Source organism: Castor canadensis, chromosome 8 (genome assembly GCF_047511655.1).
Source record: "Castor canadensis chromosome 8, mCasCan1.hap1v2, whole genome shotgun sequence".
In the NCBI taxonomy this organism is placed as follows: Eukaryota; Metazoa; Chordata; class Mammalia; order Rodentia; family Castoridae; genus Castor; species Castor canadensis.
The window spans coordinates 8,420,178-8,437,501 of NC_133393.1; the positions used below are offsets into that span (position 1 = coordinate 8,420,178).

Here is a 17,324-nt window from a genome sequence, read left to right on the forward strand (position 1 = left end):
TTTGTAGAATTGTTAATGACCTTTGTCCCTGAACAATTTATATTCATGTTTTGTAACTAGTAAAATTTCTTATTGAAATAAATTGCAAAAGAACTCAGTGAATGGCATTTTTGTGTGACAACACATCAGCATTTTCTATCCATCATCTCTTTGAATCAGTGTTACTCAACCAAGCATAGAATAGAAATGTTCCTGCTCTAAATAGTCCTCAGTAAGCAAGATACGCAAATGAGTTCTATAAATAAAAGAGTTCTCTTTGCCCTTATTTCAATAACACCTAAGTTAAGACAGAAGACCTGCTGACCAGTTTCTCCTAAGAAATCGTTTATAATGGAGCTCCATCTATTTTTCTCTGTTTCATTCATCTTTGGTATCTTCCTGCCAACAGGTAATATGACTATTATTGCCATAGGACTCAGCAGTAAAGGATGAAAAGTGAATTTTTAAGTGAATACCACTGACACTATAGAGTCATTATATTGTTCCATGACAATGATTCTTTAAATGAGTTATAGTCCCTGGATGGAGAAAATATCTGAAGAGCTTTTTAAGCATAGTGCATTGGTAAAACTGTAATTCACTCTGATTAAGTGAATATATATATATATATGTATATATATTCCTTGAATTCTATTACTCAGTATTCAACTTTAACAGAATTTAGCACAGCAGATTTGGAAAACTATGAATTCATGCTGGGAAATCATTTATCCTCACACTTATAGTACTCAGAGCAGTGATGAAATCAGGTAAAATGTGTTGATAAATGTTTAAAATTTTAGTATTTTGATAACTGAGACAGCTCTAGATCTAATCATTTTAAGTCCCATTCTCCTTTTTGACCTTTCTGCCTTCTCCAGATGATCAAGGTCTCTGTCATTACTGAGATGGAGTTCACCATAAGATAAATCTTCATCATTCCATTCTGTCAGTGCTTTCTGCCCTACCACTCAATCTCTTTTAGCCAGCAGTTGTTTATCAAAAGGGAAGACATGGATGAATTTCAACTAGTAATGTAACTCAAGGAATGAATTAATTTAAACAACAGAGTAATTTTCTCAGTCATCTTCATAAAAATGTCTTGGAACATGTTCATTAGAATTCCCTCTATTTTTAGAAATTTCCTGGAATATATAGATGTAAATATGCACTGATGTTTTTTCTCAATAATAAAAAATTTAATAACTAAAATTTGTTCCACCTTTTGCCTAAATTAATTCATGATTCCTAACAAGAACTCTACAAGGTAGCAATATTACTAGCCCAATCATTAACACATTTCTACAACCAGACTTTACACATGAGTAATATATGTTATAATTTTGTCAATCCTCATAAATATAGGGCCATGAAATAAAGTCGATCACATTAGTATTCTTATTTCTGAAAACATGGGGATTTCTGTTTTCAATGAATTATTTTACTTTACAGTGAACTCTGATGTTCCTGTTGCCAGTCCTGCATTTTCATGTTTACAGAAGTTTGAGAAGCTAAACTCAAAGAAAAGTAATTCTTTCACAATATTTGGAAAGGAACGCTATGATGAAAACAACACAGGTAAAATGAAACCAGCAGTCAACTGACATGAATATCCTATCTATACTCTGTATCTCAGCTTACTTAGCTGTTTTTGCATCTCTCCTATTAGGTTTGAGTAGGACAAATTTTATGTTTAAAATGGGAAAAAAGTCTTTAAAGTTGTTAGAAGCTGTCTGGACAAACACCCTATTTCAATGAGGATAAATCCTCTAGTCACAGTTGCCAGTATCCTTATGGTCAGGATTGATGTGGCCATTTGGGGTCTTTTGTACTTCCTTAAGGATTTTAGAATTGTTTTTCTCCATTTCTGTGAAGAATGTCATTGGGAGTATGAAGGTGTTGCACTGAATCTATAGACGACATTCAGTAATACAGCCTTTTTAACTAAGTTGAGTTAGATATCAGTAAGGTGATAGAATAGGGTTTTCAAGTGTTCCTCCTCCTACAGAAACATCAATTTTAACAACTCTCAACAGATGAAAATACATGCACTAAAACAAAGGAACCAAATGAGAGATTGAAGCACTTGGATACATACAGCACAGAAATATGATAAAGACATTGAAAAGCATAGGAAGGTCAGTAATTTTACCTACATCATTCCTATCCTAACACCAGTCATTAAAGCATGGAGAAACCTTTTATGTGAGGGAAGACGAAAGAGTTGTACAATGACCATTTCTTTGGACCCCAATGTTATGCCTACCTCAGTAAAATCCAACACTCACAGCCCCCTCTGGCCCCAGATCCTGGGTTGGTACTGATCCTCCAGACCCACCCTGGTACTAATTCATGTCTGGTAACTCCCGGGTCCTAGGACTTCCCAGCAGCCTTGGTGTCTGTGCCTGCCCCACTGCCAAGTCTTCTCCAGTGGCACTGAGCTTTGGACTTACCTCAGCCCCCTGCAGAATCAATACACAGACCTATCCTAGAAATAGGCTGGTCATCATTTCCTCATGCTCTGGACTTTATACCCCCCCTAGACTGCCCACCCTGACCACAGACTTCAGGTCTGCAATAGTGCCAGGTGAGCCTCAGCAACCATAGTGTATCATATCAGCACCTGTAGACTCATCTATCAGGCCAAGTTCCATCCTTGATTTTAGAGTAGGCCAAAACCAGATTGGTCAATATAGTCTCATGAGTGGATATCAGGTCTTGTCTAGAGCCAGGTCAGTATCTCTGCCCTCAGAAACAAAACTACCACCTGCAAAAATAAACTCCAGGCTTGCTTACTTAAGACCAAAATCTGTGGCCCAAGGCTTCAGCAGACTCAGAGTCCAGGCTCATCTCAGTACATTTCAATGCCGAGTCAGTCTCAGAGATCCAAGAAGCAGCACTCTTGCAGACCGAGGTCCCAGACTGGCCCCTACACCTCCATCACTAGGCCACCCCCATTGCCTCAGGTATCAGGTCATAAGTCAGGATCCCAGGTTCTAGGATGGTCACCATGGCCCCAGGATCTGATGGACTTTGGATCCAGGCTTGCTTCAGCAACTATAGGGTCCAAACCCACCCCAGTAGACTCTGACGATAGGCCTATATTCATGGACTGAGGCACCAGGATTACCTCTGTAGACCTAGACTTTAGACAAGGTTGGATTTAGGACTGCCCTTTTGGGATTCAAGAGACAGTTCCAAACCAGCGAATGTAGCAATCAGACCTAGACAGACCCTAAAGACTCAGGCTCACCATAGGACTAGTTTAGCTTGTGTAGACCCAAGCTTCCTGACATCCAACTGCCAATGGTCTCTGGGCATATAAAACATCTCCATAAAATATTTTCCTGGAAAAGATGGAAAGGGATTAGTCAATTTTAAAATTAAAATGTGAATTGAGATGAAAGCATATTTACAGATACCAGTGACAATAGTTCATCAGCTTCTACTCTTGCTTATATTTTCCAGTAATGAAAGATATGTAGTTCCTAAAACAATGATTTCATGATTCTTAGAAAAGCTTTGTCAAAAAACTACTGATATTAATCCAAAATTTCACCCTCCAGTGATCTGCTTTCCTTTGTTTTAGTTTTCTTCTGTAGCAATACAGTTAATATATTTATGCTTCTCCTACAGTTTAGAACTCTGCTAGTAACAGAGATACCTCATATCCACATCCTTCCCACATCCCCTATAATCATTGAAGGTACAAAATTAAAGGATTTACAGTAAAAAGAGAGACTGGGAAAAATTTTTTTTAAAAGTTTCTATAGCTTTGAAAACATTAAGGTGAATGTGAAAGAAAGTGAGGTAGCTCTAAAAATTTAAGAGCCTGCTGCCTTGTTCACAAAGCCCACCACAATAAAATTGTACCCCTTGATAGTTTCAATCTGCTGAAGTCAGGTTCCAAAGAACAAAGGGATCATGTGGAGAAATAGACCTTCTATTCACCGTAGAAGGTCACTGGGATTGAATAATGAATGAAAGCAGGGTGGAAACTGGCCCACTCACATTCGGTGGTTCTAATGGATCAGAGAGGCCTACAGAGAAGCAAGTTCTCCAAGTATCACTCATTGAGTCCCTACTTAATTGACTGAAATGAGTGGGAATGAAACTTCTACCGTAGGAATTGGGTATTTGCTGATTTTCTTCATTTGGTCTGAGAGAAATAGAAACAAAAACTTCCCAATGTAAAAGTTTCCCTCCTTTATTTCTCTTCTACTATCTGTGCTTTGCTGTGTGTCTTCCATTGAATCTTGACATTTCCTGCCTGTTTTATTAATTACACCTATTCTTGCCTTTCAGCCAGAAGTAACAAGCATCATATTCTCTTTAATTGGTGGGATGCATGCACAAAGATTGGTGGTCAGTGTAAAAACCAATGTGGTCATGGAGAATTTAGGATTATATACTGTGCAAGACCTACAACGCATTGCTGTGTAAAGGAATGTGATCCCACCCAATAGCTACAGGAGTAAGTGGAGAGATAGAGACAAAAGAAGAAGATCTGTCTTAAATGTCTTTTCAATATGTCATTATTTTAGATCACTTCACTCATGGACTAGTATCTTTGTCTACGGATGGTGTTCATGAATGACAGTGTGCAACATTCACGAACATTGTGCCTGCTTTAAAAAGAAAGGATGAGGATATGGACTGGAGATTTGAACTCAGAAATAGATGAAGAGAGGAGAAGGAAATTTCATGATGTTACTTCTGTGTTTTGTAGAATATTGGAACCAGTGCTTTGTTTAGTATGAAAAACATGTTGCAAATTATTGTGATGCATATCAAGTATTCTTAGAATCAGAAATGGGAGAGGGTTAATAAGAGATGCTACCCTAGAAATAATGAACTTTGAAGGATTACACAATCCTTGTAGCTTTCTTATATTGGCTACACTTTTACTCCACTTAGTGACAGAATTCTTAAAACTAAAAATAATCTAAATTAATATTCAGTATTTTGAGATGACATTGAACTGAAAAATGGAGCAAGATAAACTCCTGAAGCTTTTGGTAAAAAATAATAAGGATATTGATGTATTATGCCACAATAAACATTGGCTTGGCTTGCTTTGCAGGGAGTAGGAAAGTATTTAAGCAGAAGCTACCGACACCTGGTGAGTTTTATTTGCTGCTTCAACATGGACACATATCAGCTTTGCATTCACTTTACAAACCAAATACATCCTCCATACAGTTTCTGGTACACTGGAAAATGCACCCAGGTATTCAAGTTATATATGATGTTGCTAGTATGCATACTGCTGTGTGCTCTGATCTGTGTCAATCTGGAGCTAAAAAAAAGCCCACCTGCACCTTGGGATTTTGATTTGTGATCCAAACTTTCAATTTCAGTGGTCTCACAGTGTACCATTACTACAGTCTGCATACTCATTCTAATATAGATGGAAATATGAAATGAAGCTGCACTAATTTGATTAACACATGCATTCATTACTAATGGAAATGTACTTAGGTGTAGGAATATTTCAACATAAGGTATTGAAATGTTTATCTTGTATAGCTATTGATGGTTTTTGAAAGTGATTATACCAATTTACATTCTCAGAAGTAGTATAAGACAGTTCCATTTGATCCTCATTTTCTTTTCCTCTGGATGTGTAAATTACAAGGGGTTGGAAGTAATTTCCTCTACACTAATAATACTTATAATCTTTTCTACATATTTATTAGCTGTTAGATATATTCTTTTTAAAAATCTATGTTTGACTCCCAAGATCACTTTTCATTGTTTTCTTCTACTGATTTGTAAACATATTCAGCATTAGTTGATGATAAACAGAATAAGATAAAATTGAGGACTGATAATGTTTAGTAATATTAAAACCTGCATTGAATGCCATATTATAAAGCAGACTACTAAACACTTTCCTCCAAGATCAAGAACCAATAAAGAATGTAGACTTACCAATACTTCTATACATTATACTATAGGATTTCATCAGTGTTATAGATCAAAAATAAGGACAAGTAGAATAAAAGATGGAAAAAGAGGAAATAAATCTGTCATTACTCAAACACTGCATGCTTGTATATCCAGAAAACATTAAAAAATCAACAAACTAATTGAATTAATATTTTAATTCAGCAAGGCCACTAAAAAATCCTAATAGAAAAAAATGTACCCTAATGGAAAAAATGCGAGAGACAGAAATTGAAGACATAAGTAACTTTTTCATCAACTTGAACTATTATATTGTAAGCATTTTGACTTTTCCTTCCTGATCTATAGATTCACAGAAATCATAGTTAAAGCCAATTACTAAAATTGATAAGTTGTCATTGCTTCAATTTTGTAATATCTGTTTCCTAAAATATATTTTGAAGGAAAAATGCAGTTCATATAGTAAGAAAAAATTTTATAGATATTCAGGTTTCCAGAAGGAATCATTTGAAATATAAAAATCTTACATAAATAAAAGAGAAAAAAATCTAAATAGGACACCTTGAAGAAGAGAATAACTCTTCAGTAAATATAACAATTTGGTTCATTACTAAGTGAAAAAACAAGTCTGTATGCAAAAGCATCACTCATGCATTCAAAGGCAAAAATAGAAAAGATGGAGCATAACCAATATTGGAGCAACTGGAATCCTTTCATGTTGCTGAATAGAGTATAAATTGTTATACTTCCTTCATAATTTTATATTCAAAAGAATTATGTGTGTAAGTTCATCAAAAGGCATCACTTCAAATGTTTATAACAGCATTTTCTATAAAAATTTAAACAAAATGATCTTAATTGTCAGTAAGATTGTGAACTACATTGTTCAAGGTACACAATGATAAACAATAGAACATTGAGAATTGAGTGGCAAACAACTGTACACACAATGTGGAGGAATCCAACAAACAGAATATTTAATAAAAAAATTCAATCCCACAAAAGCCCTCAATAGTAAAATTATTTTTTAATTATTATTCAAGGAAATGCAAATCAAAACCACACTAAGATTCCACCTCACCCCTGTTAGAACAGCCATCATCAAAAACACCACCAACAACATCTGTTGACGAAGATGTGGGGAAAAGGAACCCTCTTACCCTGCTGATGGGAATGCAAGCTGGTGCAACCACTATGGAAAACAATACGGAGGCTTTGTAAAAATCTAAACATAGATCTGCCATGTGATCCAGCAATCCCACTCCTGGGGATATACCTAAAAGAATGTGACACAGGTTACTCCAGAGGCACCTGCACATGCACATTTATTGCAGCATTATTCATAAAAGTATAATTATTATCATGAAATTAAACTAAGTTCTTAAAAGCAGGGTTTTATTTACTCTTGAAGGGAGTACAAGGTAGACTAAAACTCAAGGAATAGTTGGTATATGGCAGTGTTCTCCTTGCTCATCCGGGAGCCAGTTACACAATGGGCTCAAAGTCTGAAAATTACATGAGCACTTTTCTTTACATGTGTTATACTTTAATAAATAAAAATTTAAAAGCCTTTGTATTCATTACCTTTTTTATCTCTAATCCACTTTCTTCCTTATTAAGATAAAGCATATTTTTCCATTCCACTTAGCTGCCTGACTTCTACATAAGTTTAGTCAACTGGAGACAACAGAGGAAAAGTACATGGTAGGTAAGAAAATCCAGATTTTTTTTTTCTTCTCTGTCTCTGTTTCAAGGCAGTATTTTCTAGAACAGGCTAATTCTTCCCTTGCTTATAGGTCCCTGTTGGATGACCCCAATCTCTATGATCTTGCCTCACTTCAGTGACATCCCAATATAATTCTATGCCCTACTGAATTACCACAGCTTTTAGATCCTAAAAATATGACTCCTTCTTTTCTTCATTGTAGGTGCACAATACCAAGCAACTACCATCGCCGATCTTAGAACACTTCACTTTTCAACTTCCCCATTGCTAGTTAACAAATTATGTACTTCAAACTCCAAGTTGAATTATTTAAAGTGTTCTTATTTCATGATTGGAAACAGATAAATTGAACTGAAATAACATTAAGCTAGATAAGAATGAAAATTTAAAATAGATCAAGTAGTAAAACTAAAACTCAACAAATGAAATTAAAACTTTAAAATTCCCATGATCTTAGTGTATATTTATGCACATGTATTCATACACACAAAAAAGATATCTTTGTGAGATTTAGCCTTTAAGAAAATTATACAGGGAAAGGAGTTTTTCCATATAATCAATTATGTTTTCTCTAGTAAAAATTAATCACTCACATGACATGTACTTGCCTAAGAGAAAAGACTCATTGAAAGTTCGATATGGGAAAACAAGCCTTAGAATATTCTACATCAAAATCCTCATCCTAATCCTACAAATAAAATCCAGAGAATGAAAAGATTAAAGAAACTAGAGCCAAGAATAAACCCAGGGCATTCCTATTCATAATCTAATATGCTTTTGTACACAATGTATTTCTCATGGAATACAGGAGTTCAAGGGGAATATTAAACTCTAATATCCACAGTTATCAAAAAACAAAATATATATTTCCACTTTCTTTAAGCAAAGTAAAACCAAATCATTTTCTGTTATGTGTTGCTTAGTCCTTAAAATAAAATAAATGAATCTTGAAAGATCTTTACATCACCATGACTGCAATCATGTCTCCTTCACTGCCCCAAAACACATAGTAAATTGTACAAGGAATTCTCAGAATGGAATGGTACACCTATTAATAATCACCCAAATCTGAGTAAGATAGCTTTTATATTTCAATACAGTGTGGATTATTAGTTGAGGATCATGAATAGACAATATTAAACTTGGTTAAATTTTTCCAGGATACCTGTAAGAGACCAGAATTCTGTCCTTTGATTTTCACATCAATTTAAACACTAATGATGTGTAACATTCAATCAATAAGTAATATTTAGATTATCATTAATAAAATTATTTAACTTTTTAGTATCCTGACTGTTCTTATATATTTTATTGATTGATTGATTGATTGATTGCAGTACTGGCGCTTGAACTCATGACCTACACCTCGAGCCATTCCACCTATCCTGTTTTCTGATAGGTTTTTTTTGAGACAGGGTCTCAGGAACTATTAGCCTGGCTTCAAACCATGACCCTCCTTTATCTCTGCCTCTTGAGTAGGTAGGATTACAAGCATGAGTCACCAGTGCCTGGTTATATTTTTAAATATAACATTTTTGAGGTTTAAATGTCTTGTTAAAAACGAGTTTAAAAATTTTGCAGGAATAACCTTATGGTAGAACACTGCCTAGACAAATGTGTGTGTGACTGTGTGTGTGTGGGAGGGTGGGTGTGGGTGTGGGTGTGGGTGTATGTGTGTGTGGTCTGGGGATCAAACCCAGGGCCCTGTGCATGTTAGGCAAGTATTCCAACACTGAGATTTACCATCAACCCTGGTAATCACTTTTTTTAAAGTATGCAAGGGAGGCATCAAACAGGATGGGTAATATCTGATATTGAGTAAGTTTTATGAGGGCAGAAAATATATATTTTATTTCCTGTTCTTCATAAGAGACAGTACAGTATATGATAGGTAGTAAATGAAGAGTAAGTATCCCTTGAATGAAGTAGTGTCTGGACAGAAAGAAGAAAAGGGCAGGACTAAAAAATGCATATTTAGGAATTCCCAATTTATGGACTAAGAAAGCTAAAAAGGTAAGGACTTTCGGAGAAGTGAGGGAAGACATAAACCCTTAGTAGGGATAAGATTGCTTTTGATAGGACTTTCTGAACATCATGGCAAATATTAACAATTTCCTGAATTATTTTATATGCATGTATGCAAATGACATATTGAAACCCATTATTTTATAAACTAATATGTGCTAATAAAAAGATGTCATGTTAGAGCACTATTTGATAAAGTGTGCATAACTGAAGTTCCTTATTTTGAGGGCATTGCAGGGGTATCTGATTTGGAATCCTCTAATAACTAAGTTAGAAGATTAATATTGATACTGAAGAGTTGATGCAAAAGTTTTCAGAGTAGCAGTATGTTCTTCTGTCTCGTTTTCTTTTTATCTTGTTTTGTCTGCATCATTTGAATTTTGTGATCAATGAAGATATATTTTCTTTCCAGTTTACCTAGTCATTAATAGCTGCCCTTATTAACTCTTTCTTAGCTTTTAGATATATTGTCATAATGTCTAATTTAACAAGCCTAGCCATACAGGAACTGGATTGAATATTCTAGCACATCATAATGATAAATTTCATTTGTTCACTTACTGTAATCCATATAAAATTTTGGATGTATTGTTGGGTAACAACCTGAAAATATTGAAATTCCTACTTCACCATATCCTTCAATATCACTATCAAAAATCATTTGTTAAATAGTTAGTCATTCCTGACATTACATGAATGATTAGTCAGAGTATGTTATGATCTTTGATATTCACAGCTGGTGTAGAAAAGTAAATTTATAGTGAAATATCATATAGATATTTAGAACAGTTCTTTGTATTTCAACATGAATGAAATACTTTGACTATGATTATCAACTGGAAGCCCTCAGGCAGAAAAAAATGGCAATCTTTTGTAAAGTTTCTTTCTTCAGCACTCATACTCATTTTTGTAAAGCTACTTCTATTCTCTTTTGCAGAAATGTCTTTGGTAGACATTCTTCAGTCTACTTAAATTCTATACCTAATGTTTATTGCTACTATGTTTCTTTAATGATTTTAAAAACAAAAATCTATCTCTATTTTATTGGATGTTACATGACCATACATGGTCATTTTCTCCATTAGGCAAGAAAAATCATATTTTAAAAAATCATAATTTCTTCTTTTAAAAAGTTGCATGCCACCTTCAATGCTCCAATTATACATGCTCCAGTTTTCACCCAAGTGGTACAACTGAAATTCTAGCCAGAGATTCTACCCATCCTTGAACTCTGACTTTTCATCTGTCTATTCACTCACCAAGATCTGTCATCATTGTTTAACTCCTCTGAGCTGCAGTTAAACCAGGCACTAAGATAGACAGAGTCATTTTATTGGAAGGTGTTTGACCTGAAAAAAATAAAAGCAAACAGCTGAGAAAAATTCTGTACATATTTTAATACAAGTGCACAATCCATGAGAAAAATAATCGAGAATCTATAAAAATTAAAACATCTGCTATTTGAAGTACACTCACAGGATGAAAAGATAAACCAAAAACTAGGAAAAATATTTCAAAGGACTTAGTGTTAAATTTCAACAGCAAAGAGGATGGAGATGTAGCTCAGTGATAAACACTGGCTTAGCATGTGTGAGGCCTGAGTTGGATACCCAGGGCTGTAATAAAACAAAGCAAACAAAGTATGCAACAAAAAGAATAGAACAACCCAATGAAAATGGGCAAAATATATTAACAGATGCTTCACCAGGAAATATTTAAAGATGGTATATACTGAAGTGAAAAGATAGTCAATTTTATGAAAATCAAGGTGTGGGGAGGGGAGAAACAGAATAAATAAGATTCATGTGTGTGTCTGTCTGTGGGGGGGTGGCTGTTGTTTGTTTTAATTTTTAGGAATTGGCTTACATGACTAAAGAGACTGAGAAATTCCATAATATACCGTCATCAAGCCTAAGAACCAGGAAAACTAATAGTGTAATTTAGTTCAAATCAATGGCCTGAAAACCCAAGAAGGTGACTGGTGTAAGTTCCAGAACAGGAGAAGATGGGTGTTTCAGCTTAGGAAGAGAAACATTCTTTCTTTTCTCTCTGAGTCTTCAGTGGATTGGATTACTCACCTAGGAAGAGTGGATCTGCTTTAATCACTCTACCAATTTAAATGTCAGTCTTTTCAAGAAACACCCTCATGGACACATGCAAAAATAATCTTAACCAGCCATATGGATATCCTTTAACTGGATTCAACATAAATTTACTATTATAAGCATCATATCTCATTAGGAAATTGCAAATTAAAAACATACCCCAAATCCAAAATATTGACCAAAGTAAATGCTTTGATCATGAGGAGCAACTGTCACTCCTGACTCGTGGAAATGCAAAATTATACATCCATTTTGGAAGACTGGTAAGTTAGCACAAGCTCTTACCATATAATCCAGTGATTATGCTATGGTATTCACTACTATGACCTGAAAACTTATGACCAGACAAAAAACCTACGCATGAAGATTTACAGTAATTTCATTCATAAATTCCAAAGCTTGGAAGCAACCAAGGTGTCTTTCAGTCTGTGAATGGATGAATAAATTGCAGTAAATCCATACCATTAAGCTTTACCATGCACTATACATGTACATGTGTGTGCGTGCACACACATACACACAGACAGACAGACAGACAGATAGATAGATGTATGTATGATAATGCTTGCACTTGTATTTGGATCAATGCCCCATGTATGAGAGAAAACATGCAACCTTTGTCTTTTTTGACAGCAGCAACAAAAAATGTGCCATTCTGTTGCTGAAAGTTGATAGTTGGGAAGCTGTCCAGGTGTAGAGGATGGGCATATATGTGAATTCTTTGTACTTTTCCCTTAGTTTTGCTGACAATATAGAACTACTATAAAAATATAGTCTATTAAAAATAAACTATGCAATCAAACTTATGTATGCACATAAGTTGTTATAATGCTAATTATTTTGTCACAGTGACATGTCAATAATATACCAAAGACTTTAATTTACCCAGTGAATGTATAGAAAAGTGGTTGAAATAATGGACAGAAATACTGAGTTCAAATTCTGGGCCAGGCACAGAGGCTTTCCCCTGTAATACAGCTACCTGGGAGGTGAAGAGCATGGTCCAAGGGCTGCCTGATGAAAAAGTTAGTGAAACCCCCATCTGAATCATGGGAGGCCATAGGTACGAGGATCACAGTCTAAGGCCATCCCTTGGCAAAAATGATTAAAGCAATAAATGGGGCATGATTCAAGTGGTAGAGTACCTACCTAACAAATGTGAGACCCTGAATTAAAACCATAGAACCACCAAAGGAAAAAAATTCAAGTTCTCTAGTGCCCAGTTGTGCAGCTTTTATACCTCAACTTTCACATTCACTAAGATGAATAAATAATTATACAATTAATTTTAATTATTTTACTCATCCACACATGAATAGATAAAGGAGATAAAGTCTGCATAATCTATGTGACCAATTAATAGTGTTTACTTTGAATTGTAGAATTGGTATTCTATTAGTATCATTGCAATGTGGAGCAATAGCACCTCAAACACTATAGCAACTGATAAAGATTAATAGAGAACCTAACTTTTCTGCCTCTTGTGACAAGATACAAATAGAGGCTAACATTTCATAGTCCTTAATATTTAAAAGCGATTAACCAATTTACACCTGTAACCCAGCACCATGGCCACCCTCGAGTCACTTTCATGAACAGGAGGCTAAAGTTTCCATGTTACTCCCAGTGCCAGCACTGTTTTTCCTTGCAGTCTGAGCAGTAGAGCAAATCTGCTGGGGCATAGTGGCTTGATGGAAGTGAAGCTCCTGACAAGACTTCTGAAGGAGACTGGACCTGCATGAACCTGATTTGAATTCTGACCTTGTCAAACCCCTGAGAAGCCATGGTGAGCAGAAGCTCTACTCCATGCTTCACATTTTGTCTCGGGAATTTCAGTCAGGCTTTCTTGGAATCCAATCACCTTAACAAGTATTTAGAGAAACCTACCTCCTTGGGCATCATCTTTACATAATTTGCAAGCATCAAATTGAAAGGAGAGCAACTGTAGCTTTTCAGAAAAGAGGTATCATCTTCATCCAGACCAATATTCTAGTTCTCTGAATCTTGAAGCCTGCTCTCTAAGTTTTCAAAAAATATTTATGAGATTCAGCAAATAAACAGATAGAATCTAAAAATATCTTTTGACCAGTTAGCAGTCTGCGTATTTAAACCTTAGGACTTAGGTCAGAAATTGCCAGGGGCTAGGATCACTGTTGATTGCATAAAACATAATGTCTGTCCTGGAGTACCAAAGATGACTGGTAGATGATGCCCAAAATAATGTGATAAAATTTCCACCAGACCAAATAATGACCAATGTGTTTGATTATGAGATCACCTTCCCAAGTGAAGAACTACTTAAGTTCAACCTCAACTGAGTGTAGTGGGTGCTTTCACAGAGAAGACCGGGACATCAGGGTGTGTACTACACACACTGAAGTAGAGAGCTATGAATGGAGAGTGAATGCTCAAGGAATAGTAAGAGGCGTACTTCGAGCTCCAGTAAGAAGTAGACAGGTGGGAGAAAAGCATATATTCCTAGAGGCTTTAGAGCAGTTGCTGTATTTTTGTATATCTAGGGTAAGCTGCATTTGATACAATGTATAATAGGTTCCATAAAAACTTCTTGTAAACACTCATCAAAAATTTTTAAAGTTCTTAAAATTCTTGTTTAATATTCTTTAACATAGTAAAAAAAAGAAGCAATGAGTAAGGCACAAAAGTATGATCACTGAAGACCTCCATAACTGGTCAAAGACAGAATTAGTTAAGTCTTCACATAGCATTTACTGCTTTAATTCCAACATTTATATAGATTAAATAAAGCCATTGGTACAAAGATTACTTTTTAAAACTTATTAAAACTTAAAAATGCCTGGTGTATCAATTCAAATGAGTTGATGTAATTTTTAAAATATTTTTGACATTTACTGTATTCCATATACTACAGGAAATAAAAATTTAGATGAAGTTTCTACTTTTTCAGTATCTCCTTCAATGGCTCTGCTCATTGATGCAAGGTTTGATTTTCAGTCTTCATAAACTCGGGGTTTAGGAACTGTAATGGTTCATTCCTGAAAGATGCCACATGCATCTACTGTAACTTACTCTATTTTTTCTTTTGTCACCTAGCAAGATCCCAGTTTCTTTAAATCTACCTCTTCATCTCAAATGCATTCTTTCTCTCCGTCTCTGTCTCCCCCCACCCCACCATGGACATCAAAATAGTTTGGATATGGTTTGAGTGTACACCCCAAAGGTTCATGCACTTAAAACTTGGTCTTCAGTGAGATTATGTTGAGGGGGAAGAACCTTTAAGACATGGGGCTAGTGAAGTTAATTAGGTAATGGTGTGCTCCTGGCAGGGGTCTAATAGAATTTTCATAGGACCTCTGATTTGTTTGCATGAAAGAGAAAGCTTGGTCCCTGGCTTGTTCTGGATTCCTCTGTCACCATGGGATCTCTTCTACATGTGCTGTCCCTAGTGTGATAAAATCTAGATGAGCCCCTCTGCACAGACCAAACATATGGGGTTCCTGATTTTGGATTTTTAGCCTTTAAAATTGTGAGTTAGGGTTGGGGATGTATCTTAGTGATAGAGTGACTGCTTAGTATGCATGAGGCCTAGGTTTGATCCTCAGTACTACCAATAAATAAATAAATAATAACTAAATAGAAACGCAGTGAGCTAAATAAATTTATATTCTTTATATATACCCAGACTCAGGTGTATTGTTATAGTAACAGAAAATGGATTAACGGACAACTGACACAATATCTCTGAATCACTCAAATATATATCTCTCTAGAGAGCCTTTTTGCAGGAAGACCAAGGGATTGATATTCTGAAAGGGCAGAGGCACTTCTGGCATTATGAAATTTTCATCATTTACTTTGTTGACTAATATGTTGAGAAAAGAAACAAAAGTATGCTTGGTCTCACTGAACTTTCTGGGAGTGGAGCAGAATATAAGGGACCCATGTATCTTGATTTGCTTTTTGACCTGCAAACAATGGGTTGTCCACTCATGGAGTCTTATCATTGGGAATCTATCAAGTCAGCTTTTACAGAAAAACTGAGCATTTTAAGATTTGGAAAACTATATAGTCCCTTGGAGAATTTATTAGGTTATTTTTATATCTTCTATATCCACAGTGCCCAAGGGAGCTGTCGTCGAGTTGCTTTCCTGAGAAAACTAGTTTTGAAAGATTGAAAAAAAAAATCTAACTGATTTAGGATGATAATCTTATCTTTTTGTCTGATGATTTCCATTTATAATACTGTAGTTATTTATGGAAGTTATTTAAGCCTTCTTTTCATTTGTTTCTTCATCTCTAAGGCCAGAAAAATAATACTTTTACAAGGTTATCTTGAGTTTTAGAAGATAGCCTATGCAATTACTATAGTGTAGCTCAGAATAACAACTCAGCAAGAGATAATTATATTCATTATAATTTCTTGTAACTGACTGATAGTAAAACACATTAATTTTCTGAAATAAGGATGACTAGAGTGAAGAACTGGAATCCAACAACTTCAACACATGGTACAGTGGCAGTCCTTACTAAGCAGAGGAATTTTTAAGTTCTTCCTGTATTTCACATGCATCACAAATTTGCCAATGTAATATAATAGAAATATTTACATTTTGATGTTTCTTCTGACTTTTTGGCACTTAGAGTTTCCAAGATAGCCACTCTTGAAAAAGCAGTCCTCAGAGAAGAAGAGTCACTTCCTCCATATACCATAAAAGTAGGGAAACTTTCCTTGTACTACAGCCTTAAATTCTCATTCCTCATAAAAGAAATTCTGTTAATAGGGAAAACATAAACTTAAGCCCTTTGTATTTTAATTTGTTGACTAGAGTGGAAGGTGTTTTAAATATTTTTGTACTTTAAAAATTCTGACATAATTCATATAACATAAAATTAATCATTTTAAGGCACACAACTTAGTGCCTTTTAGTATATTCCCAATGTCGTTTAAATACTACATTTAAAACCCCTCATCTTAGCAGTCACTACAACATCCCTGCTCTCCTCATTTCTATTTACGAATCTATTTTCTGTCTCTACATATTTGAGTATTCAGAACATTTCACATAAATAAGTTCAGGCAACCTGTGGCCTTTTTTATTTGATATAAATCGCTCAGCATGATGCTTTCATGACTCATCCATGTAGTAACTTGTTCAAGTCCTTCGTTTCCATTAATTGGTGGATAGTTTCCACCAGTGCACACACCACATTTTGTTTATGCATTCATCATAATTTTTCACTTTTGCCCATTATAGATATTGGTGTTATGAGTGTCTTTTAAAAAAATTTGTGTGTGAAAACTATTTTAAATTCTTTTAATCATATATCTAGAAATGGAATATGCTATTAGTTTTAATAGTTGAACAACTTTGCCAAATTGTTTTCTGTAGTAGCTGTTCTATTTTACAATTTCACCAGCAAGGTATAGAGCTTCTGTTTTGTGTTTCCTTTTCCTTTTCTCTTCTCTTCTCTTCTCTTCTTTCTCTTTCTCCTTTCCTCCTCCTCCTCCTCTTCCTCCTCCTTCTTCTTCTGTCCTCCTCCTCCTCCTCCTCCTTGTTCTTCTTCTTCTCTTTCTCCCATGAGATGGAACCTATGCTCTT

General features: G+C 35.1%; 1 protein-coding gene across 1 annotated transcript; it reads left to right on the forward strand.

The window, feature by feature from the left end:
* The first annotated feature begins 330 nt into the window (after positions 1 to 330).
* Positions 331 to 4,445, forward strand: Defb112 (defensin beta 112). Its single transcript, XM_074082808.1, has 2 exons — positions 331 to 388; positions 4,285 to 4,445. Exons 1-2 carry the CDS (start codon positions 331 to 333, stop codon positions 4,443 to 4,445), a joined length of 219 nt encoding a protein of 72 aa, XP_073938909.1.
* Positions 4,446 to 17,324: the final 12,879 nt, after the last annotated feature.

What these genes read in the sequence shown, in the direction of transcription:
- Defb112 (XM_074082808.1), top strand. Translation starts at nt 331, where the DNA reads ATGGAGCTCCATCTATTTTTCTCTGTTTCATTCATCTTTGGTATCTTC. An exon ending in TGGTATCTTCCTGCCAACAG is followed by an intron (nt 389 to 4,284) that starts GTAATATGACTA and finishes CTTGCCTTTCAG; the next exon opens with CCAGAAGTAACAAGCATCAT.